This window comes from Misgurnus anguillicaudatus, chromosome 14 (genome assembly GCF_027580225.2).
Source record: "Misgurnus anguillicaudatus chromosome 14, ASM2758022v2, whole genome shotgun sequence".
NCBI lineage: Eukaryota > Metazoa > Chordata > Actinopteri > Cypriniformes > Cobitidae > Misgurnus > Misgurnus anguillicaudatus.
Window position 1 is genome coordinate 5,419,678 of NC_073350.2, and position 27,144 is coordinate 5,446,821.

The window sequence follows — 27,144 nt, forward strand, 5'->3', positions numbered from 1 at the left end:
GACAAGCAAAAATGTTTTTGTAGAAAAGTGACCAAACAAAACTTGAAACAATAAATGACCTCTGAAAACTGAGATCATTCATACAGCAGAACAAACACACTTCATTGAAGGAGTGTGTCTGTAAAGCACTATTCACGTAGGATTAGTTTTACATGGAGAAGTTGGGTAAAGTAACTATTACCAAAGCTTCTCAGTGATTTTAGGCCCGTCTGAATGTGACGGCGGTGCCTAAATTGGGTTACCCCTCCCATTTCTGAACACCCTAACATTGCACCAAAATGTAAAAATCTACATGATTTTGCAATTCTATTTGGAGCTGCATTTTTAAAGGACAAAGAGGGTTACAGTATGATGCAAAGAGAGTCCAAATGTGGAAGTAATAGAAGTCTAGATGATATAGAGGGTGCTGGTTTTAGTGAGCTGTGAAAGCCAAAGATATGCATTAAAAGAACATAAAAGACAGAGGAACCCTTTAAGTCGAGTTAAGAGGGCAATATGACATCCTTAAAAATGGTTTTAGAAAGTAACTTTCCTGATAATGTCCTGTTCTAAAGTGTTACTATGGCAAGGAAATTATCAAGGAAATGCACTTACTTGAGACCCAAGTCATTTTTCTTAATACATTAAAAGTTACATATGCTGGCCAAAAATGTACATCAAGCCACTGTAATATTTTAAGTGCTATTGCATTAAGTAACAAAAGATCAAAAAGCAAGTCATCTACAAATAAATTATGCTACTGTAATGATTTTTTCAAAACAAACGTCTTGAATACGACTGCAACCTCTGTTCCTTGATAAAAAACATCGCGTTTCCTCATACGCAAGATGGACCAAGTAGAGGAGTGATATTTCACAACTCAAACTGCCACAAAAGTCGCTGTCTATTTACCTCCAATAAAGTACATAAGCTGTTTCTGCTTTTACCTTGATACTGTGTGGACACTTACTACTAGCGATCTGCATGCATAATTGTCGATGCGAACAGCAATGCAAAAGTATAAATGAAACTGACATGTAGCCTAAAACCCTGTTTAGACCACCAGCGACTTTCTCACTGTGCGTCACCCGTTTTTTTAACTCGTTCACCGCCAGCCTTTTTTTTTTTGAAAAGTTGCCCGCAGGCATTTTTTTTTTAATTTTCACAAAAGTTTCACAAAATGCATTCACAAAATGTAAAATTATTCTAAAAATATATAAACATACATATATATCAAATGAAAGAACAGACCCTCTGCTTCTCAAAATGGGAAAAAAAGTTTATCCTATCTATATTTTTTCTCTGCTTATAAACTCTCAAATATGGGTATTTTTCTTTAAAAATAATTAATTTAAAACTAACTCTTTCCTTTATTCGGTTGCACCATTTGTTCTTTAGGCAGAACGTAGCTAGTAGGTCGTAAGCTCTCAGTAAAGTAATGTGTTGTCGCATAGAATGACGTCTATTTTTCTTAACCCAATCACAAGCCTTATAATGGGTAAACAGGAAATAGTCTGAACAGTACGTAATTTCAAACTCATTCTTGACTCTGAAAGTTAAAAAAGACGTTAAAGCAAACGTTATCGAACTTAAAACATTACACTTTTAATTGAAAATATCTATCCCACACATGGAGGAGAAAATAAACAGGAGGAAATTTTAAATCTTATTTTAATTGATGGATATACAGAAAATTAAACAGTTCTTGAAAACTCATTGACGAACTTGCGGCTCTTAATAATTAATTACGAGCTCATCAATGTAATATAATCTGGCTGACATCTTATTCCAATTATTATTCATGAAATGAATATTATCCGTAAATATTTAGTTACAACGTATTGTTACGTTTAAACTAAGTTTAATGGTGCAACGCAAAAACATTTAGTAGTGCGTAAGTTGTAACTTAGTGCCCATTTACGTCGTAACTAAGCTACGTTGTAACTTACGCACAGCTGGTGCAACCGGCCCCAGGTTCAGAACGAATATCAAAAATATCAAATGTTTTCTCTTAATTGACGAGATAACTTGTCAAAGACGAGAAAAGAGTTTAAGAAGTCATTTGGATGCTTTAATTCTGGTTGTCGTGAAAAAACGATTACCGGCAACTGCAGTAACTGTCGGATAGAGACAGATTACGTGAGCTCCACTGCTTCACTCTCATTGGCAGTCACTCCCCAAAGTCGCTCATCATTTGCATAAAGTTAAACTTATCTCAGCTTTTCTCTTCCTGTCGCCAGCGGTCGCCAAGCTTCCATTGACATGAATGAGATTGTGTTGCTCTGCCACTACTAGTAACTGGTGGTCTAAACGGGGCTAACGGCATGGAGGATACGGTGATAGTCCTATGGAGAAGAATTAATCAGCCTCAAAGTCTCATATGGGATTAGCCAAGAGGGAATCACCAAAGAGCTTGTGAAAAACGCTTCATTGCAAAGGGACTAGAGCTGGAGATTTGAGCCACAAGGGAATCACTGGCTAAATAAGACACTTATAAAACTATAGAATAAGGCTACATTCACATGAAGCCAGACTTCCCACATCCGATCTTTCTTTACCCTCCATAAGCACAGAGTCGTCCCAAGAAATATGTAACGTGTGAACACATGGCAGAAACAATGCCTTAAGGGTCGTGTCATAGTGAGGACGATGTGCACAATCTGGAATAATGCAGAGATCAGGGAGCTTCTCACTACGTGTGCTGAAACTAAGACTGATCACCAGAACAGCAAGCGTCATGCGCAACTTCATGATCAGATCAGAAAATAAATGCACACATGGTTAAATTCTCCAAAGAGAAATAGTGGATGGTAAGCAAATCTTTCCGTGTATTTTCCGTACTCTGTGTGAGAAAAGAGCTCAAATATATGGATTGGCTGCACACACAAAAACACAAAGGGTGTCGTTTTCAGATTTATCCACTATGGGACCCAGTTTAAAAAAATTGTGGATTTAGGCTCCCAAGCGCTGGATCCGTCTGGACGAAACACAGAATCGAAAAAAGATTTGTATGTATAGACGTTTCAGCAGTAACAACATAAACTAGCGGCTGTTGTGGTCCGCACGTAACTTTCAGTAACAAAGAATAAATAACAACAAAGTTCTTTAAACCAAGTTTATTTATATAATAAGCAGAAAAACACCACATAGATTACCTAGGAAACCAAAACATTTGTTATTTTCAATGAGGTAATTGTTCAAGAGATCAGTTTAGCAACTAGTCAGACAATTAAAAAACAAAACCGAAAGTAAAGTTCAGATCCAGACGTGTATCGCTTCAGCGCACGATGAAACCGTCTATACAGCTAAATACGTCTCTGTGTGGACAGGCTGTAAGACCCATCGCATGAGTAAAGAGCACCCTGTGACAAGACCACATTTTGAGACAAAAAGTATCATTGTGTAATGTGAAGACTATAAAGCAAATATGGAGTGCATGAACTTGAACCATCATTCAAGTATATTAAGTGCGATTACTGAATAATTAAAGCTCCATAGCATATCCAGAAGAAAATTTGATTTCTGAAATTTGTAAAGGCTATTAAAGAATATGAAAATTCTTGCATAATTTATTCATCCTCATGTTCCCCCCAGATGTATGTGACATTATTTTTTTAAGGATACACACAAACTAATCATTTCAGATTAAAATGTTGTCATGTTATCTTCTTACTGTATATGCGAGTCAACATGGTTCCAAAAAGCACTTACATCATTTAAGTTAACCAAATGACATAACTGGTTTAATAAATGTCAAACAATACATTTGTGAGAGCACATTATTAATATTTTGATTTTATTCAGCGATCAATACATTGTGTATCCATAGTAACATAGAGATCATTGTGGAAAGTTATTATTAAAACTATTTCTTTAGATAGTACAGTACTGTAAATATACAAGGGATATAAGTTTGGAGGGAAATACAAACAAACAAATGGAAATCCAAAAGGAGAGGCACTTTTAAACACCTTGTAAAACAAAGTGGAATAAAAAGTCTTTAGTTATTAATTATTAAGTTATTTAATGATTAATTCTAAAACCAGTTGTGTGTTGTATATGTTTGTGAGGTTGCTTCGCAAAGCGCCATCTTGCAATGTCAGCGCATTTTTTGGGGTTAACCCTTTTGGGGCTTAACTGTTTTTGGGCTTGGCTCATGTTAACCAATCAAGGTTTTTTTCTTGGAGTTATTAAAATGTAAAGGTACAGTTTGTGATGTTTTGATCTTAGGTAAAGCATTCAGATTTATTTCGGCTTATTATGGGCTTGATCAACACACAAGTTCGTACCTCCTGATGCATGTTTAAATACACTATCAACAACTTGTTCAGTTGGATTCTGTACACACTGCAAAGAATTACTGTAAACACGGTCGTCATTACCATAAATTACTGAACTGTTTAAAATCTGTCTGGACATCTCTAAAATGAACACCTTATACAATTCAAAGAAACATGTCTAACCTTCCTTAGCTGCAGTTGACAATAATTAGATCAATAAACCATGAAGTGAAGTGTCTTTAAAAACAATGAAATAAAATCAACAGTGCTGAATGCTAAAGCTCTGATATTTTCTGCCTTTAAAAATCTGTAGTTTTTACGGTAAAAATGGCAGCTGTGTTTGCCAGAAAGCCTCTGTTAAAGGAAACATGTACTGTAAACAACTTTACAGATAAAAACTGTAAGAATACGATCCCACTTTCTTCATTACAGCAACGTTTTGTAAATTTCACAATTCTTAACTGTATTTTTCATGGCAAAATGTTGTAAACTTCACAAATCTTAACCGTGTGTTTAATTAACTGGTCTGTTAATGTAAATCAGCTTTGTACTTAATAACTGTTTGTTCTATAGCATTTTTAAAAATTTTCCAGTTAAAATTACTAACAATTTTTACAGCGCATTAAACAATAAACAGTTCGCTTTACTGAAATCATTTAGTCAGAATAAAAGACATAACTGATAGTATTAGGAAAACATTTTTTGACAGACACTTTCAAAAGATCTTTTAAACAAAGAACACTCGAAAACAATAAGGAAACAAATACAAAATCAGCATAGTGAAAGTGTTTGTTAAGTTTCTCTGTATGAACAAATTGAGATTTCAGTTCCTATTCTGCATTGTGTGGTTTACCCAAAGTGAGCACTTGTCAACCATATAATAAATCTTTGTCAGATGGTTGAAATGAAGACCATACTGTAGCCAGACAGTTTGATAGTAAAAAAAGAACAAAGACTTCTGAAAGATGGATTAATCTATCTATTCTCTATACAAATGCAAATGAGCTAATTTATAGTGCCAGTACTGTAATGACCTATATACTGTATATAACTGTGCATTGCATTCTTGTCATAGGGGTGAGATGCTCAAACCATATCTATCTCTGTTATATATACAATGTGTTACAACAAACCATCTGTCTGCTACAATGAACCCCACCTATGGGGTAAATTGTAACATTTGCACTGTAATTATAGGACAACAAAAAAAAGTGTTCATTTGTAGCAGAGACTGTGTTTGTTGCTTTTGTAAAATATGATTATTATGATTATATCATTTAGTCTGGGTATTAGTTATAATGACGCTTTTTATATCACATCCTATATCACCTTTTTGCTATTTTTATCACATCTTTTGAATATTTAAACAACGTTTTGGCTTCTGAGACCTGAATCCATTAATTCCACAAATCAAATTGCCTATGTCAGGCATTTGTTTATGCTTAGCCTACTGTATAATGCATGCATATAATGGCAATAAAGTAATGGGCCATTCAAGATCATTTTGTGTGTGCAGTATTTATTTGTTCATTGACTACAAAGTAACCTGTCACAGTTGTGTTTTGTGTTCATTGTTCATGTCTTTTATTTTGAAGTTCTGTGTCTTATAGTCATTGCTTTTATTTTGAAAGTGTTTATTGTCATGGTTATCTCTTCTTTTGCCATTCCCTGATGTGTGATGTTTTGATTGGTTCACTGTCTGTATATAAGCCCTCTTGTTTCCCATTGTCCTTGTAAAGCTTTATTCATATGTACATGTACTGTATTAGAGGTTTCCATGCCATGCCATGCCATGCCATGCGCTTGTTCCTGTTGTTTTGTCAATAAATCTGCACTTGGGTCTACAACTCGTTTCCTCTCAGTGCATATATGGTTATAAAAACAACTTTTTTAATCCTTGCCAACAGCTTGGTCCTGACACTACACTGTTAGATGTACATTTAGCAGTACAATACTGTAAAAATCTACAGTACAATACCATATTTCAACATTACAGTAAAATACCAATTTTAATCTCGCTGTAACTTTGCTGTTGTTGTTTACTGCAATATGCCAGGCAATAAAACAGGATTGCTGTAAACAGCGATGTCACATCATATTGAACATTGGGAACATCTTATTTGTCATTGTTAGTCTGTTTTCTAATGGAAAACTTTATGAAAGTCTTCTGAAGTCACACAGCAGATTAGTGTGAGGAACAGACTGAAATTGTGTGTTTTATTCTTTTCTCTCACCCTTGGATCAAACTCGGTATGATAGTTTGTTTTGATTGTGGCTCCACCAGGGTGTCTTAGAGAATAGATCATTATTTTGGATCCCTAGTGAAGATTTTTGAAAATCCAAGATGTGTTTGGGCAGCTGGGACACCCAGCAAGAAGCCCAAATTCTTAACCTTAGATAACCTTGTCTATATATAAATCCTATTATAGACATTTAAAACTCAGAAAAACAAATTTGTGTTAACAAGAAACTATATAGAACTTAATATATGTATATTTTCTATATGTATAATTTGCCCTATGGCAATTAATAAATAAAACTGACTTGTCTTGCAGAAAAGCATTTTGTACGTTTTCCTTCGGCTATATACCTTTGAAAGGGTTCACGTGGGTTTTATTACAGATCTGTTTGTTTGTTGACTCACAGTTTCAGCGGTTTACTGTTTTGTTGGGTCAATTCTCAATATTTCTCACTCTATACTAACTTTTGTCTAACTGGGGCGGCAGTGGCTTAGTGGTTCATGTACTGTAGGTTGTCTACAAAGCGGAAGGTTGGTGGTTCAAGCCCCGGCTCCACCGGACCAAGTGTCGAAGTGTCCTTGAGCAAGACACCTAACCCCAGCTGCTCCCGACGAGCTGGCTGGCGCCTTGCATGGCTCACACCGCCGTCGGTGTATGAATGTGTGCGTGAACATGATGCTAATTGTAAAGTGCTTTGGATGGCCATAAGTCTGTTAAAAGTGCTTTATAAATGCAGTCCATTTTTACCATTTAACTGCATCCACACCAACAGACACTGCTGGGTGTTTCAGACCTGCTACTTTATGCTTTATTTTGAAACAGGGATTCAAATTGTTGTAATGTTGCATTTCTTTTAGGTCTTCATGTACTGGGTTGATACAATTTATTCTTAAAGCAACACCAAAGTGTTTTTGCTCTTTGCTCCCCCTACAGGTTAGAAGCATAATTGTCCATTACCCACTGTAAATACTGAGGCATAGCTGGCTCTGATTGGATTGTAGTTCTGCTGTAAAGCAAGTTTTTGTAGTTTTCACTCGAACTACAGCACCGCGACCCGACAGTTGTAAACTTCTTTAGTGCGGATTTGGCCGATAGACGGCTGCAAAGCGAATGTGAAAGTGCCGTTCACCCTGTTTCGAGTGGATGAACGACTGTAACTGTTTTGAAAGCGTTATTTAAGGTAAAAAAAATCTCTCTGGTGTTGCTTTAATTTATATTAAGAATCAAAAAATGCTATTGGAGGATTAGGCATCAGGGGGCACAGCTCTGTCATTTCCGTCCAATATAAAGATTACATGTATGCTAACATAAAGGGGCAATTTTCCACACAGGGTTTAAATTAATTCAGGACTAGCTCTTAGTTATATTAGATATAAGTAGTTTTTACAAACATACCTTACAAAAAACAATACTGGTGTGCACCTTGAGACAAAACAAAAGCACTGATATATGTTAATATGTTTCTAAATTAAAGCAGCTCAAATATGCATTTTAGTCTGGGACTAGGACAAAACCCTGTCTGGGAAACCACCCCTTAATTGCTTAATAAAACACATGCAAACAAACAGACGAACACTGCAAACAATGCCTACATAGGCCACAATACAAAGGCTAGTAAAAATTTCAAACAACAATGTTTCAATGGGCTAAATTATATTTAGATAACTGTGTTGCAGACGGTCTCAAAGCTTTTATTTTAGTCTGGATTCAAGCGTGATTGCCATGTTCACATTTGACTAAACAAATCAAACCAAAGGAGAAAAATGCATCAGGTTCTTAAACAAACACTCAAGTGTAAAAACACCCTACCTCAGGGCCAGCCGATCATCTTTGTCTGATTAAAATCAGTGTGGTTACTTTTACCTTTCTACTGGACATGCAAAAGACTGCCGATAAACCAGAAGGAGAGTTGGAAAGGGGTTGCGTGGGGTGCCAACCGTCTGTGGGTGCATAATTATCGGATCCAATTTGAGTTTTGGATGCATTAAAAAAAATAAACGCAGACCGGAAGCGATTTATTTTAGTGTGTTTCGATCAAGGTGAAAATTATAAATAATTTTTTGTTTAACTTTATCAGTAACACTTGAGTCCACTAAAACAACTGATTACTGATAGGTAAATTATTAAGTATAAATATATTTAAATAATACATAAATTAAAGGCTGTTGTGCTGGAATGAGCTTCTCTCCAATGTTGACACAGATTTACGATTAAACTGAAATTTCATTACGACCGCCAATAGGGGGGAACTCTGACAGTCATGTCTGAATGTAGTGTACAATGGAAAGGCGGTTTAGCGGATATATCTTTAAAATTAAAAAAAAGAAGAAAGTGCAATTTTATTCATTACAAATCATTCTGAACAGGGTTATTAATATGCATATTTGGCGTGCTGTCCGAGGAGAGGGCTCCGAGATCGTTAATGGCCTGAGCCCTCCTGGCAGGGAGAGGGTTCCGGGCTCGGCCTTAGGCCCAAACACAGAATAATACCCCTGTTCTGGTTAGTAAGGTGACTAGGCAATCGTGAGGAGAAAAGGAGGTGGAGGGATGCTGAAACTATCAAGGAATGAGGGTGAGTTGATTTTCAGTCTATATAGGTTTCTGTTGATGCCGATCAGGTGAACACCTGATTGCTGATTGTCGACAGCTGGTCATAGTTACAAGGTAATTAGGTTGATTATTTGAACCTGCTCCTTCCGAACTTTGTTAATAAAACATCATATGTTGTGAATGCTTAAAGTGTAACAATTTATGAAAGTTAAAAAGTTAAAAACAAAAGATGTTTAAAAGCTTTGCAATACATTTAGTACAAAAATACATGTGTTGATTATTTACACTTTTTGTTTATAGTTGAACTACTAACATTTCTCTCTTACAATGTTAAACAGCAATTGTTTTTAAAATATTTAAAAACATATTAAAAAATATGTTTTCAGTAATTAAAAGGCTAAATACTGGATACAAGATGTATGCATGTTTTTTTAAGTGCATGTTTTTTAATATATAACCTATAACCTATATATGAAGAGTTCCAAAACGCAATAAATCCATTTTGACTAATTTCTGTAAAATGTTTTATCTATACCAAGAAAGTGACAAGATGAAAACCACTTTTTTCTGTTACAAACTTCCACATAGCATCTTTAAGTTATAATAACATTAAAAATTCATAATTTGATTTTCAAAGATTTATTATAAAAACGGATAATTTTTTCAGCAAAATATCAATGTATAAATATGCATTCATCTTTGCCATGTTATATTCATTAAGTTGACTAGTGGTATGCCCTGTTTAAACATTAATGGCATTAATCAAAACACTTAATTTGTCATAAGAACACTATCATTGCTGCTGTTATCTTTGGGACGTCGCAGCTGAACTTTTTTGACAGCGATCAGCTGTAAAATGTTTTTGTCCTGTTTTCATTGGCTTTGAGTAAAATAATGTAAAGTTTTTCATGAGATCCCCTGGGGTCAATGTGTTAGCATGACAGAAGCTTGAAGCTGCCAGGAGAACAAACAACAGCCAACATTTTTCCGTCTCCCGAGTGCCTCTCGCATAAATTATTAGAGTTTGATGGCTTACGTTTCTTCCCCTGTCACAGACCAACAAAAGTATTATTTTGTTTTTGTTTGTTTGTTTGTTGATCACGAAGTACAAAGTAGATGAGGATTCCGTCTATTCATTGTTTACAATGTGTGTAATGGTGCGCTGTGATTTGTTGAGGGGATTAATTGCATTCTGTAGAAAAGGAGGAGTGGCGTTTATCGCATTTTGGGAGAAAAGGGAGAAAAGATGACAGAATAATATGGCGGACATTGGATTTTGTGTAAAATTAAGAATTTACTTTTTAATACTGACCTGATTTTTTTTTATGGAGTGTATCTCGTTTTGGAACAAAACTCTTAATAAATAAAATAAAACTGTGACCAGTAACACACCTTTCTGTTCATCATTTGTGGCTATGTGAATGATAACCACAATAAGTAGCAAATAAACCGCAAATAAAAACTGCACAATGACCTCGTTGCCTCTTTAGCCCCACCCACTAATTCACTCACACATGGTAGTAGGTAAGACACAAAAACATGATTTTTCAAAACAATAGAGATGTTCAAAATTTACTAAGTATTTAGAGTATAATATTTTTATACTGTATATAGTATTAACTAATATGATTTTATTTTGTTTTCATAGTACATCACAGTAGTGTTTTAATATGCAACATTTAAAGTCTATCACGTCAGAACTAGGACAGAAAGTGGCCTTTGTTTTTATATCAAATTTAGCCAAGATTATACGTGGACCTCAGTGAACATTATGAAATGTAAAAAGATGCAGTTCATGACACCTTTAAACAACAGACTTTACTCATCTTAGCACCGCAGGCGAGACCTCCACTGTGTGATCAGAGCTCAGACCTTCAACCTTCTCAATGGGAAGCAGATCAAAATGACTTTCACACACTAATGTTAAAGCCATCCATCAGTTAGCAGCTCAGTTATAGAGGATTGGGTTATTAGCTATACTGAAGTTTAAGAGCTATCTAAGGCTTTGTTCACACTGCACATATCTGATTGGTTTAAAATCAGGATTCACAATTCATTTTATCCTTTTAAAAGTGACACAGTCTACATTAATAAAATCATCTTACAAAATGTAAAGAACATTCTGTGAAAAAATAATCTTGATATTTTTATTATTAAATGAGTTAATAGATAATCTCAAAGAAATTAAAAAATGAAATTAAGGTGAAATCAGTGAATGAAAGTAAACTCAAGTTTACATGCTGTGTGTCCAAAACTGTTTGCTTGCTCCCTCCTTCATCTTGAATTAAATACATCAAGACTTTACAAGACATGCCAAACAAAGCTACTAAATATACTAACAGATTCCTTCTGACTAAACAAAAACAGACAATATTTATTCTGGTCTTAATGACATTGTAATTGTTATTTTTAAATGGACAACAAAAGCAATATAAAGTAGTTCCACAAAACTAAAAAATGCTCCATTAATTCTGGGTTTTTTTTTCCACTACTACACAATGTGTAACATGGTTAAGCCCTTTTTCTCTTCATTAAAATACAATAGGGGTGTAACGGTACGCAAAAATTACAGTTAGGTGTGTACCTCAGTTTTGAAGCCACGGTTCGGTTTATTTTCGGTACAGTAAGGGGGAAAATGCAAACATTAAACTGCAGGTTGTTTATTACTATAAACTTTTTTTAACAATTTGTTTACATTTTTAAACACTTTTTATTAAAATATAATAAATAAATTACATATAAAATAAAAAAGAATAATAAATAAAATACTGCTACAAACTTCTCCACTAAATAACATACTTTTTTACATTATTTTATAACAGGTAACAATGATATGATTGACGTGAGGTGCAGGTGAAAAATCTGATCACGCATTCCTTATTCTCTCTGTCACAGAAAGCGCGACTCATGATTACGTAGCAACAAAAGACGTACGACTTCTCACGCACTTTTGAAAGAACAAAACAGCGCGTTGACACACGTTTAACACGCGCTTTTAGACGCGACACGTAAGCGGCCCCGTAAACGTTTACATCAATAATCAAACGAATATACAACTAAGTAAATAAAAATCTTTCTCAGGGCCGAATTATGATATATGTTTGACAGAAGACTTGCGCTGAACGTGGAGACTTCTGCCACTTAATATGTTCGTGTGGAAAAACGAAAATTAACACAAAAGATTGCATTCGGCCATTCGGTGCATATGTGCACCGTTCCGAAAGCCCTGCACCGAAACGGTCCGGTACGAATGCACGCAATGTTTACATCACACTAAACATCAAACTGCTTGTTTTTCTATCTTTACATCTGTTATTGAATGGCAGTAGTATAATCAGTCCTTTTTATTTTTAACAAGATGTAATATAAGTCTCAGGTGTGCCTAGAATGTGTCCCCCCAGAATACCCAACAGATAATTTGTTATAAATGCCCCTATTTGGGTGGGAGCAAAAAAGCGCTGTTTTCATGTCTGTACCTTTAAATGCAAATGAGCTACAGTTTTCGGTTAAAAACAGATCTGATTCCTGTGAATACAGTCTGGGACAATAGTACATTTAGCTGGGTTAGTGCTACAACATGCTAACAAACTCATTCAGAAAAGCTTTTGGGTAAAATTAACCAGTCAGTGGCCACGAGCAGAGCTTTATCAGTGTGACATCACATTAAGAAGACAATCCAAACAGCATGTCTAATGAAACTTCTCTGGTTTAATGGGGATTCAAAAGGAGTGGGTGTATTTTTTCATTGTATGGTTGTTGTTCACATGTCCAAAGCTTTACCTTGTAAAAGTGGATTTTACAGGTGCCCTTTAAGGCATATCGCTGTTCTTATTCTGCCTGAAGCTCATGAGCTGCGGTATAAAGCTGTATTGTGTCGCAGAGGATGAGTACAGCAGCTGCAGTGGGCACAGTGACAGACTTCACTGCTAACAGTGGCCATTTTCACAAAAGACACTGAGAAATTCAGCCACATGACTGATCTCAGGCATCTGCACAGAGGTATCCAAACACATCCACAGCACATTTATACACATCCTAATTCAGTATGATATAACATACAGTACATACAGTGTTAGCTGTTATTAGAAAAGAGGTTCAGTCACTCCTCACTTGGCATTGTGCCAGGTTTGATATCAGTTCATCAGTTCAAAGTTTTTATTTTTGCAGGCAATTTTTTTAAAATAGTGGAAATGCGGTACACTTGACTCAAGGGGCCATTTAATAAGCTGGACATAAACAAGATCAACGTAAGCCTTATGCTGGGCTTCCAGCTTTGTGATAAATATTTACAACGGTCGCATCTAAAACTATGACCACTATGTACTCTGTCATGCCTAAAAGCTCACTGAAATGAACCCTGGTGTGTTATGTTTGTTATTTGTAGTCTTAAAAATATGTTTATTTTGTATGTTTACATGTATAGGATTTAATTTTTTTCAATGGTGTGATTGAAGACTTTTATTTTGGTAGCCCATCTGCTGGACACAACGGATATAATGGTGCACATGCCTGATGGTGATAAATACAAACACTAACGAAGTGCAAGGCACAGTAACCAAGGCAAACTTTAAAGCAGGGGTCACCAAACTTTTTTCTCTGGGGGCCACATTATCGTTCCTGACTGTGATGGGGGCCTTATAGCCAGGGCCAGACTGAATCCGCAGACTTTTTTGCTTTTTCTCTGAAAATTCTGCGGAATCATTTTAAATGTCTTTAGAAGATATTTGAGAATTTAAGCTATAAATATTACAAAATTGCATCTAAAATAATTACTTTTTAAAGCAGTGTTCTTCAACCCTGGTCCTGGAGGACCCCCTTCCAGAATGTTTTAGATGTCTCCTTAATCAACACACCTGTTTTAACTTATCAGCTTGTTAGGGAGACATTCTGGAAGGAGGCTGATGAGTTGGTTCAGGTGTTCCAAACAAGGAGACATCTAAAACCCTCTGGAAGGGGGTCCTCCAGGACCAGGGCCGAAGAACACTGTTTTAAAGGCTTACAATGAAAATGAATACACCAAACCAATAAGTCTGAATGGACCAACATGAACCAGAAAATGTGCATGTCAAGATAGAATTATAGTTTGTATATAAAATGAGATATATATATGTAAGGGATAATGTAGAGGCAGCCGGTAGTTATTGGGAAATAAGCCCCGACAGTGTGATCAGGACCCGACGCGAAGCAGAGGGTCTTGTATCACACTGAAGGGGCTTATTTCCCAATAACTACCGGCTGCCTCTACATTATCCCGCTTATTACACGGCTACTTGCCACATAAGAAAAAAAACTGGACATGAATATGAATTTGAAACGTTTTATTGGCATATTTGTTTTAAATTATCATTTTTATCCTTCCGCGAAACTTTGCACAGATGCATAAAATGATCGTAATACCTTATTAAGATCCTCTGCTTCATACTTGTCTGTCTCCATTTTTTTCTTTTTTAGCCAGTCTTTGAGAAGTTTTAATGCCCATTCTGTATTTTTGTGTGTGTTAGCTTCGTAGCTGTCATGCTCTATTTTGTCAAGTTCAGTCTCAGTAAGCTGTCTGTGTCTTGTCGTGGTTGTCGAGTGTTTGTCACAAGATGGCGCCAAACAGACAGTAATCTTTATTGATCTTTATTGGCGCGGAGCGATTTTACTTGTGCAAGTAGTACCGGCTATGCGTTATTATTTTGGAGCGGTTATTATTTGAAAAGAACGAACCTGCAAATGTCTCAACTGACCAATCAGAATCAAGCATTCCAGAGAGCCGTGTAATAAATATACATACTGTTTAGTGTTATATATTATAGCAGAATAAAAAAGCTTTTGTTAATACGTTCTCATTACGAATTAAGCACGTATGAAGATAATTTCATAATTTTTACAATTTTGCGCAATGTAAACTTTATATTAAGCATAACAAGATCATTCGTCTTTTAAACGAATTTGAAATGATGATGTGCTGAGTGCTGACTGTCGCGTCACATAGACGACAGAGACAAGTGAGATCTGCTTAACTCAGCCGTAAGTTTTATTTCATCTCAAATATCAAATGGTTTGTGCTCTCTATCATTAAAACCAATCACAGCAAACAGCACGCGCAGGTTTACTTGTCAATGCGGCAATGCCGCTCACAAACGCGCGAGGCTATGTATGTGTGCTTGTCATCAAAGACAGTTATGGTCACAAACGCTCAAGCGCGGTTTATGTGTGCTTGTCAATCACGGACATTAAATCCGCGGAGTTCTCTGCCGAAATCTGCGGGCACGGATTCCGTTTGGCACTGCTTATAGCTAGCTCGGACAGCAGCCTGGTTTACCTGAGTTTGGCAAAGGAATACATTCTTTTGTGCAGCAAGTACGCCTTTCATCCTTTGAATCCTGTCTTCTCTTGCTTGCCCTCGCTAGCTAGCATACTCTTTATGGCAGGTTTCGTGATGACGACACAGATTATATTCTTTAAAAACTGCAACACTTTCTTTACATGTAATACAAACTGCACGGTCCTTACACTGAACAAAAAATAATCGTTGGTCCACTGTTCTTTTAAAACTCTGCACTATCTTATCAACTTTTTGTTTAACTCATTCACCGCCAGCCTTTTTGAGAAAAGTTGCCCACCTGCATTTTTGTGATTTTAACAAAAGTTTCACAAAATTCCTTGCAGGAAAAATTATCTTCTATAAATATATAAACATACAAATTATATCAAATTAAAGAACACACCCTCTGCTTTCAAACAAACAACAAACAAACAAACAAAATGGAGAAAAAACTTTCATTATATATTTACTTTTTCCACTTAAATTGACCACTGAAATATGGATATTTCTCTTCAAAAATACAACATTTTGAGCAAAAAGCTTAAAAAAAATGCGTTTTTGTAAAGGAATTTATGTTAGAGATCAGACTCAGAATGACTATCAAACATAAAGGCAGTTCAAATAAATCATCAAATCATTTTAACTTCCGTTTTTGATAAATTGGCGGTTTGGCCAAGCGGTATTACACTTTCACTTTGAAATTCGTCCAGAAAGGCATATTTATTAGTTAAATATTAACTCATAATTGACGAGATAACTTGTTTGGTTTATTTAACTTCATTTGAACGGGGGTTCATGTGCGTTGTTGTATGGCCAAAAGAATGAGAAAATTAAACAACTATGAATCATCATAGATTTGAAAGAGTCGACCACTTTATTAGCCAGGGTGCTACACCCACTGATCATCTTATCAATTTAATTATTTCTATTTTTCTATAAAAAGAGGTCTAGACTTTTTACTTTACGCCAACCTGAGACTAGGGTGCGTCTCATTTCTCTGTCTTACCTCTTCCCCTTTCCCCTACCCCTCGGTTTTGCACGTTCATGTGAGTCGAAGTGGCGTCTCAATTCTCATTTTGATCAAGGGCTAGGGCCAAGGCGTAGGGATACATAGCCCTTGAAACGAACTGTGATAAGGAGCACACTTGAAAGAGAGGGGTAAATGTTAACGTAGGAATTTCTCAGGAGAGCCGGCATCAAGATGTTTTATGGCTGAACGTCGAACTGTCAAGAAGTCACACAAATGAAAGTTACGTTATTTTCAGCAGTTTGATTGATATTATATTATGACACTCATGTTTTATGATACTTTTAATAAAATGTTCAAGCAGTTTTACTTGTAATGTTTTTGTTTTGAATCGCTAATTAAGCCGCTAGCTAGCAGCTAAGTTATGCGCTATTTGTTGAGCTCAGCTCAGGCAATCGATGCCACAATCTGAGACGACGGCATCTTCTTTGTTTATGTCAACGCTTGTCTGTTGATGTAGCAGCCAGTTAGCGACAAGGGAAGGTGACGCAAACGGTATTCGAGTGGCGTCTCATTTTTAACAGGAACAATCTGTCTTACCCCTTCACTCGGTTTCGAGGGGCAAGGGGAAGACCAAGCGTGCCGCACAAGCCCTGAAAAGTGAAGCCAAAACGTCTCGATCCCCTCCCCATGTTATTCAATGGGACTTGAGACCAACTGAAAAAAGTGATTACACTTCAATTATCTTTTTTCCGAACCTGGTTTCTGTCATTTACTGTAGTTTTTATCATGCTGATGCAGTGGCGGTTCTACACGGAGGCCAAGGGTGGCCCGTGCCTCTGTAGACTTGTCCCTGGACACCCCTGTGGCCACCCCATGCTGACCAAATTAAAAAAAGTATGAATTAATTTTGATTTTACACGCGAGCGCCAAAAGCGGAACTAATACGACGCAACGTTCTGCACGGGCAAATTAAAGCAGCGCACCCAACCACTGTAATCCCTGCAGGTGCTTCTCTGCAAGTGTCAATTCGTTCAAGCTCCCGAGGTTGTGAATGTGTATGCAGGTTCGGGCACTGGTAAGGACTCAATTCACATTGGGACAATGTTCACCTATTCTCCTGTGACGTGGCTGCTTAACCGCGTTGTGATTATTTACAGCTGTTACTCATCAACAACCTGCAAAACCAACATCTCGCTGACTTTTTTAAACAGTACATTGTGAAAAGCGCTGTAATTATGTTCTTACGTGCAAAAAAACGGAGGAATATTATTAAATGTTACATATAAAAATCTTTACAATTTAAAATAAATATTATTTTAAATATTGAGTAGATTGTGGTCCCTAACATCTAGCGATGTGTGTTTATATTAAAACTAAAACAAACGTTTGTCTTTATAAAAGTTTGCATTTCATAAAGTTTATTGAGTAGTCTCGCGTGATTTTAGGTTGGAGGATTCAGAAAAGGTCACCTGATTTCTGGTAAGGGAACATAGGGACCATCAATGCTCACAGTTTTTTTTTGCATTGCATGAAATTTTTAGGTAATTAACGTTTCAGGGCACTTGAAGACTTTTGCGATTAAGACAGCCCTTAAAATGGCAGACTCCCTAATCAGTGCCCAGACTACTGAACAAGGGAGCTGATGAGAGCTCACCTCCTATGTTGCACCTGCACTCACTCTTGTATAAAATAAATGTTTATATTATTGTGAAGTAAAATAAAGTTTAAGGGGCGGTTTCCCGGACAGGGATTGGACTAGTTCTAGACTAAAATAAATGTAAGAGCTGTCCAAACTGAAAACAACTTGCACTGCCATATCTTAAAGGGCCCATGTCACAAGATTTTTTAAGATGTCAAAAAAATCTTTGGTGTCCCCAGAGCACATATGTGAAGTTTTAGCTCAAAATACCATATAGATAATTTATTATAGCATGTTAAAATTGCCACTTTATAGGTGTGTGCAAAAATGTGCCGTTATGGGTGTGTCCTTTAAAGTGCAAATGAGCTGATGAAATTCAAACACTGATCACAATGATTGTGATTTGATGTAATTAAAACTCAATTGTGCTTTTCTCTGCACTAAATGGCAGTGCTGTGGTTGGATAGTGCAGATTAAGGGGTGGTATTATTATAATAAGAGCTCCTTATGACATCATAAGGAGAGCCAAATTTCAACGACCTATTTTTTCACATGCTTGTAGAGGTTTACCAAAACTAAGTTACTGGGTTGATCTTTTTCACATTTTCTAGGTTGTTAAAAGCACTGGGGACCCAATCATAGCACTTAAACATGGAAAAAGTAAAATGTTCATGCCATGGCCCCTTTAAAATACATCAGTGCCCTTTGTTTTCCTTTAAAATGCACACAAGTAATTTTTTAGCAAGGCATGTTTGTTAAAACAAGTTATATTACCTAATTAAACTAAGGCCTAGTCCTGGTTTAAACTAATCCCTGTAACCACCCCCATAATCTTTAAATATCATTTGTTGCCCTTTTTTAATGTGCCCCTCTGGTTAAACACTGGCCCCTCCTTGGCCCCCCAGTGAAATTTGTCTAGAACCGCCACTGTGCTGATGTAAATTCAAATGTTTGTTTTTAAAATAAGTTTGTGTTTAGTTAGTTATTAAATACTATAAAAACGGTGGTGTCACGTCATGATTGACAGCTCTGATATCGCGAGATCTGATTCTGCGAGAGCGAGGGCGGGGCCTTGATTTCGCAGCTTAACTTCCTGCTCACTACTGCGCAGGACTGGTCCCGAAATCGCTACTGCGCAGACTCAAGACTCAAGATGTCAGCACCGTATCGGGACACTGACGACTTCACTTTTTACCAATGGAAGAGAGCGAACAGGCGTCGTCCATTTTTTTTTACGAGACGAAGACAAAGGGGAAGGGGTAAGACAGAGAAATTAAATTGGCCATAAATCTGCAACAGGTATAAATTCTATGTAGGACTTTAAGCACAATTTACATCCACATGTTAGAAGTGGACACTGGTGTCATTTTAAAAATGCATTTAATGAGATGCCATTTTTGTATTATATGGGAAAATTAGAATCATAGGAATTATAATGATAAGATGCATGTCATATATAATATTTATTATGGTAACAGCTATTCCCTTCCATTTGCCACTTTTTGAAAATATACATATAGCTTGTTGGTTTAACATCTGATGATGGAATTTGACATGCTGTCATTTTTATTCCAAGTGTTTTCTAAGCAGCTCTATCTGCTTTTTCGTTACCCGTCATTCCAACGTGACCTGGTATTTTGCAAAATATCGTATAAAAACGTTTGTCTCTTTAAATGTTCCACAATTTTAAGTGTTAGTAGGCAAGATTTTTAATCTAAACATATGAAGATTTGACATCTTGTTCCTTTTGATTGTTGTAGAGCTAACCGTAAGGAATGAGCTTCAATGCTTGGATAACATAACACTTGGAATGTAAGACCAACTAACTTTATTTTTTGTGCTACATTAAAGAAAAAAAATTATACGCTTTTGGAAAAAAACAACATTGACACTTTGAGAAAATATGGTGTAATATTGATTTATAGGAGTAGCACAGCTAAAGATTAGCCGAACCAATGTGTCAGTTTTAGCAGTAGTCTGCTTTTCTTTTCAGGGATAGAAAGAAAGAGTCTGAGCTGAGAAAAGCAGGTAATAAAAAACCAAAAGTTTTCCTCCATTCCTCAGGATGAGGTTTTAATGACTTCCAGACTAAAGGCAGCTCGGTCTCTGTTTCTCTTGTCCTCCTCAGTCGGAGTAACTCAGTCTCTGTGTACTGCCTGTGCTTCCACTTCATTCTTACCCAACACATTTCAAAGCCATGCCAGCTAGTTAAAGAAAGATAAATGATTTTAAAGCATGTAATTGGTTGTCTTTGAAGCAGTACAAACATTCCTTCAGTCGTCCTGCAGTCTTGTGAACTGCACCACTGTTTTCCAGAGCCAGAACACTGACCACTGCCCCAATCCCACATAATTACCTGCAAAACTGAATGATTTCATGCTCACTATGACTGTGCAAGAGCTATAATATACAGCTGAGGTCCTGTTTACATGTTTAAAACAATACAATGACATGAACCTCACACACTTTTTTTTAGAAATTTCCTCCAGATGCGTTTAGCCTGTCAGCTTTCAAACATGTGTGCATCAGATCTGTGACCTAAAGATTACCAAACAATACAAATATCTTATCAACAATACTGCATTCTGAGCTATTAATGGGGCAAAAATGTTTATATATAACACACAGACATAAGGAAGAAACAGGATAGAGTGATTTTAATAACAGTATAAACTATATAATTGTTTCTGAAGACATCTCCATACAGAATATACTACACAATATTTTATATACATATACATGAAACATGGGTGGGAAGCAATTATATTTTTAATTGAATTAATTACATGATGTTTCGATCTAATTAATTGCATTTAATCACATATAAATATTGTAAATGGAGAAAATACCCTCACAAGTTGGTGTGTAGTTTTCAGGTACAGAAATTGAATAAAGTAATCAAATGTAAAACTGTATAGTCTTTTTTGTATAAATTATATATAGATTTATCTTTTTATCAGGTGGCAGTATCAGATTGATACTGTCACTTTAAGAGTGCATGGTTGGTTCAAAGAAGCGTCCATCAATCTGTTACTGTTAATATGCACAACTTTATCAGTTCTGTGCTGCATCCTTGTCACTTTTCAGAGATTTTCGCCATTTTGATTGTGTTAGATTATTCAGGTGGCAGGTACTGCAGACGCAACAGCGCAGTTGCAGACGTCATCAGCATCTGAGTGCAGTCGCGGGTTCCTTGCAGCTGCATTTTGCTATCTGAATATATATTATAATGTGAAAGTCTTGACTTTATAGATTTCTAGATTCATCTCGGTACAACGACAGAGTTCACGGGACGCGGAGTCACATATGCACACATATAAGGTGATATTTAGTGCAAAAATGCGTTCCTCTAATAATGGCCCCCAACTGAATATTTCAGGGGGCGCAACCAGAAAATTTAGGGGCACATACCGTAAATCAACATGCTAACCATATATTCACATTTCTACTAATTTACACTGTATTATGGATAAATAATTTGGTGATAGATACAGAATGTGTTGTTTCAAATTCAGTGTCACATCACAAAAAAAGGTCAAATTTACTGGTCGTACATGTGGGACTGGATGTAAAATTCATTGGCAATGGCACACTCTCAAATTTTGGTGGCAAAATGCCACCATTTGGTGGCAGTCTGGAGCCCTGTATAAGAACATATTATTTAAGTTTTTAATATTTGCAATTAATAGTTGAAAATAAACAAAGTGTAGATTACAGCATTATTGCTTTTGCAGCATTGAACATTAAAATCAATCATGTCAATATACATTTGTATTCAAAATTACATTAATTTGATAACATAGTTATCAGTTGTTGTGGAAATGCATTAATGGCACAATTAAACAAGTCATTAAACAAAACATAAATAAACAAAAAATGTTATTTCCGATGTACTATATTCTGATTGAAATATTTTTTTATAAGTATTTGATATGAAAGTAAGTCAACAAAGTTAATTATGGTAGTTTTCACATGAAGGCAGGGGGCTCAGATTGTTAGAAATGTAAGTGGGAGTAAGTAAGAGCCATTGAAAAGACTGTGAAAGCTCTGTAATATTTCTTTTAATGGCTGTTTATGCAAAAAATTCTGTGAGCTGTGCACACTGTGGCCCCTTAAAGGGTTAGATCAGGATTTTAGACATGAATCTCTATAGCTTCCCCATAAGCAGTGTGGTGCATTGACCATGACTTACCCGCGACAGCGTCCTGTGAGCCGAGCTCCGGTCCAGTTTTTGTCAAGATTAAATTAGTCCGGCAGGTTTGCTGGGGTCACGGCAATAAAGCTTTTTTCTTCTCAAATCAATATGTGTTCAAAAGAGTGATATATTTGAAGCACAAAACCGCTGTCTATGGAGAGGTCAGACCTCGTAATGGCTTGGCACTATTTTCTTCCCTGTCATATCACTGCGCGCTGCCGCTACCTACAGCCAGCTGGGAGCTGCGCAGGCGCACACCACTTTTTCAGTTGTTCGGCAGTGTTTACAGGTGTGTTTACGTGCTCAGAACAGCTACACGAACGAGCTAACATAGCTACTCACCAAGAGCGATCAGTTTGTACAAGCTTTGTACAAAATGGTGCGGACTTGTGACTATCCGGACTGTACAAACAAAGATGTGGCGCTTTCTCCTCACACATTTCAAAGATTTCCTGTGGCAGATGTTGCTCTGAGGCGACTTTGGCTCATTGCTCTGGGCTTCAATGTGAACACTAAACTGGCGAAGATAAAGAAGCTTCGCGTTTGCAGTGCACACTTCAGCGACGACGACTATGTTTCTCCCTGCCCAGGACAGAAGAAGAAACGTGTTTTGAAGAGTACTGCTGTCCCAGCACCCTGGGTAAGTAAACTGGACAACGGCGTCAAGCCTACTTGGCCCCCGATTATTTTCAATAGACCGAAGGGTAATAAACTTTTGCCTCGATGTTATCAAGAAAACAGGCTATACACGAACAGCAAGTAACGTTGTGTGAAGCAAATAGCTCATTACGCCTCTATAAAACAGAACATTATGTAGAATATTATTACTAACATTATGTAGAATATTATTACTATCATCAGCAATTACGTCGACCATGTGCACATAATGTTGTCTTTGCAATCCAGGATTACAGTCAATAAAGTCAGCTGTATGCAGGATGCTCAGTGTAAGTTTGAAATTAGTCCATAAAACGTACATGAAGATCAAGAAACGTATGCTTTGTGGGAGAATATTCTTGTTAGAAAGACTGCAAAGTGGATGCAGGTTTTTTTTACCTTTTAAAAGTTGTAGTTTTAGTGAAATAATTTTAAAGAAAACTTTTTGTTACTGTTACTATTTGTAGATAGTAAAATGTTGATATACTGTAATTTTTATTGGGCTTGTAAAACATGATTGAAATTATTGATATTTACAATCAAAAAATTTTTATATTTTCAAAGGCATGCACTCCTGTTGTGATGGCTGCTGCAGCAGCCCAGTCTGGGTGCACTACTGATTCAATCCCTGACGAAGTGTACCACGCATTCTCTGGACTCCCTCAGTCAACCCCTCTGAAGTGCAGATTTGACCATAAACACTTGAAGATGGTTCTCACCAGCCCACCAGAAACCGTTCCAAAAACAAAGCCATCAACATCTGGTACATACTTGGCCCTACCTCCCACCTGTGAACAGTCAAAGGTTTGCAAAAAAATATAATTTTATTTTAAACACACTTTAAAAAATCGAACAATTTCATAAAGTTAAATCTTGAGGATGAGCCTTATTGCATATCCTAAATGAGGTCCTTATAAATGCTGTCAGTCAGCCACTTTACTTTGACTAACACTTCACTGTTTTTCTTTTTCCTCATTTAGTCAGGGAACCCGAGCTCAACAGTTGCATCTGAGACACTGGAGACAAGCATGAGTTCCATAGAGGCACCTGGTGTAGGGGATGACTGCACATTTCTTCCTCTGAGTAGTGAATGTACATCCACAAGATCATCTTCCTCAGATGTGAGCATTGTGGGAGCAGAAAGGAGAGGTGATTGGTCTGAGAGGAAGTGGATTGTGAACGAGTCGGCCCTTATGGAACTGTTTTCAACTTGTCACACATGTGGTGTATCCATTACTGACAAGAAAATCACCAGCTGTGGATCAAAGATCAAAATAGAATGGACTTGTCTCAATCACCATACAGGAGTGTGGCAGTCATGTCCAGATGTCAGGGGAATCCCTGAGAATAACCTAGTGTCCTCAGCAGCCATTATTTTCACTGGAACAACACAAAATGAAATTGCAGAGTGGGCCGATCTTCTGAATTTACAGCTTCCAAAGAAGACATCGTACTACTCACTACAGTCCACTTATATGATACCTGTAATTCACAAAGCCTACACTGACATGCAAGAAAAAAATATCGCCCAACTCCAGGAAGCAGCGTCTCATGGTGGACACACAGATATTTGTGGTGATGCAAGGTAAATATTTCCGTTAAATATCATACAGTATATGTGCTTATTACTGTTACAATATTATGTCTTATATTATAATTCAGTCAAATCACGATTGCCTTCAGCCCACAAGTAACTTCCTTACTTGTCATCTGCAGATCTGACTCCCCAGGCTACAGTGCCAAGTACACCTGTTACAGCTTCATGGATGATGCAACAAAGAAGATAATTATGTCAGACCTAATTCAGGTAAAATATATCCAGTATTGTCCTTTTACTGAGTGTCCCTGATCCCTATGTTCTACTTTTATAAGCCTCCCCGCACTTCTTTTCTTCAATGAACAATTTAGGTATCTGAGACTACGAGTTCACCAGCAATGGAGTCTGTTGGTTTCCGGAGGGGTCTGGATCGTCTGCTGGACTCTGGAGTTAGTGTTGATGTTGTTACGACTGACCGGGCTCCATCAATACGGAAGATCATGAGGGAGTCTTATCCGGAGCTCAGACATCAGTTTGACCCATGGCATGTTGCTAAAGGTGGCATTGCTTACTATACACTGTGTTTTATTATAGTAATCATCATGGTTGAGCTTTTGCATATGAAAAATGAAAGCAATGAAGTTGTTGTAGAATTCAGAGTTTACTTTCATGTTCTAATATTTAGCAAAATTATTGTTCACGTTATGATTTTTCATTTTTATCTTTCTGCTTTATAGGTGTAAAGAAGAAAGCAACTGTAGCAGCAAGGAAGAAGGAAAACCGGGATCTGCAGCCTTGGATCAAGTCTCTGGGCAATCACTTCTGGTGGTCATGCAGTTCTTGTGGTGGTGATGAGAAGGTGATGCTCTTGGAATTGTTTGGTTATACATAACTAGTGATGGGCAAAATGAAGCCTCAAGAAAAAGAGAAACGTTTAAACCAAACATTTTGAGGCTTTGAACCGTGGTCATCTCCATGGTTCTTCGGTGATGAATAAAATGCACTACCACATAAAATAGATTCAGACCAGGTTTAGTCCAGGTTCAGTCCTGGTTGAGACTAGGTTTAGTCCGCCTTTGTTCTACGGGTATTGTAATTTCTTGCAACGGGTCTGGTCCTTGTTTATTGATGATTATGTAAATTATTTTTGTTACACAATGAGCATACTTTGTGGCAAAGATTTAATTTGTGAAATTTGCTAAGCGGTGTCTAAATTTCCTCAAAAAGGAGTTGAGACGCCGGTGGACCTCTATCCTGTATCATGTGTGTGGTGTTCACCGATGGGAAGAAAATGGGCAGGAGTACAGGTGTTACCATGACGACCTCATCGATGACCAACAAATAAGAAAGAAATGGTTGAAGAAGGGGTCTGCTGCCTGGAATGCTCTCAAGGCTGTCGTACTAGATAAAAATCTCTTGAGGGTCTTCAGTCAGTTGACTTTATTCAAGCATACCGGTAAGTTTGCATAATTAGAACAAATAGCCATAAACACTTCTAAGGGCAACACGAGTTATTGAATTGTTCACTTGTCCTTTGAGAAATCAACATCTTACAGCTATGAAAGTAAAACTATGTTTTACTAAAAAATATAAAAAATGAAATGCGATCATACTTATAATTGTAGGATGTTTTGAAGACATGTAACATTGAAAATGTGTAAATCCTTGTTTTTTTACTTCAGGGAACCTTGAAGTGTTCCACAGCTCTATGCTGAAGTACGCAGAGAAGAGGCGCCACTTCACATATGTCAGTATGCAGGCAAGGCTTCAACTGAGTGTCATTGACCACAACCTCAATGTTGACCGTCAGCAGGACCGTACTCAGTCTGGTAAGTATGAAGGACACAGACATATACTATTTGTCATGCCATACATTCACTGGATAAATCAGTAATTGTACAACTTTGGGAGTTTGAGCGTTCAGAGAAAACAATACTAGTTTATATTATACTCTCCCTGTCCAACCACCAAGTGATAACTCTTCAAGTGATAAAACCAATATTAGGAAAACAGAAAATATGTAGAGCTGTTTTTACTGAGAATTGACATTTTGAGATGAATATCTTCCATTTTACTATGTTTTTTTTTTGTATTTTAAAGTTCCAGCTTTTTATTTGTCTCAACATTCCTCAAGTCACATGCCACACAATTCAGTTTATTAAATTTTTATAGCATGTACCGTGATGTACTATCCTCATGATTCTTGTGTCCCCTCCCTCTCCTCATTCACAGGAAAAGAAAAGTACAATGTTATTTACTCCAAGCAATCAAAGCAGTGGGTTGTAAGGAAGCTGTATGAGTCAACATCTCAGGATTTTCGGAAAGAATTGGTGCAACAAGTCATTCAACGGCGAATTGACAAGAGTGTCAGGCTTGGAGATCCAGCGTTCCACATCCATCCTCCAGTCAGCATACCAACCAACATTGCTCCTACTCCAAAGCCAAACAAGGACGATTTGGTTGCCCAACATGCATCACGTTTTCTCCAAAAACATACGGAGGATGTCTGAGACAGAAGAAGCCTTGGCCAGTCTCTTACCAGGCCATATTGCTTCTTGTATATATTTTACTCCATTACACTTTAATTTTTGTATTTATTTACTAATAATTTTTAAGTACTGTATAGCATCTTTTGGTAAACTTATGTTGTAATAAATGTGCTTTTATAAGCTAACATAACCTTACCTTCAACCTTTGTATAACAGTAAGATTTATAATAAATATCACATCTATCTCTTAGTGAACATAGTTTTATTGAGCAGTACAGAATTATTTGTTTTGTAAACA

At 36.8% G+C, this 27,144-nt stretch overlaps 2 protein-coding genes across 2 annotated transcripts in view; one reads left to right on the forward strand and one right to left on the reverse strand.

Annotated features, from left to right (window-relative positions):
- The window catches only part of LOC129428110 (low-density lipoprotein receptor-related protein 1), a 216,796-nt gene that overhangs the window by 157,302 nt on the left and 32,350 nt on the right, over window positions 1-27,144 (reverse strand). The gene's annotated exons all lie outside the window — the stretch shown is intronic.
- LOC129445786 (uncharacterized) lies at window positions 22,086-27,136 on the forward strand. Its single transcript, XM_073875765.1, has 9 exons — window positions 22,086-22,803; window positions 23,385-23,624; window positions 23,801-24,405; window positions 24,537-24,627; window positions 24,729-24,915; window positions 25,095-25,216; window positions 25,585-25,813; window positions 26,040-26,186; window positions 26,590-27,136. The coding sequence occupies exons 1-9, from the start codon at window positions 22,540-22,542 to the stop codon at window positions 26,865-26,867; spliced, it is 2,163 nt and encodes a 720-aa protein (XP_073731866.1). The 5' UTR covers window positions 22,086-22,539; the 3' UTR covers window positions 26,868-27,136.

Excerpts from the sequence above, each read along its gene's own strand:
- LOC129445786 (XM_073875765.1), top strand. The coding sequence starts at position 22,540 with ATGGTGCGGACTTGTGACTATCCGGACTGTACAAACAAAGATGTGGCG. Across the intron at positions 22,804-23,384 it reads CTGCTGTCCCAGCACCCTGG|GCATGCACTCCTGTTGTGAT; the intron begins GTAAGTAAACTG and ends ATATTTTCAAAG. Across the intron at positions 23,625-23,800 it reads CCACCTGTGAACAGTCAAAG|TCAGGGAACCCGAGCTCAAC; the intron begins GTTTGCAAAAAA and ends TTCCTCATTTAG.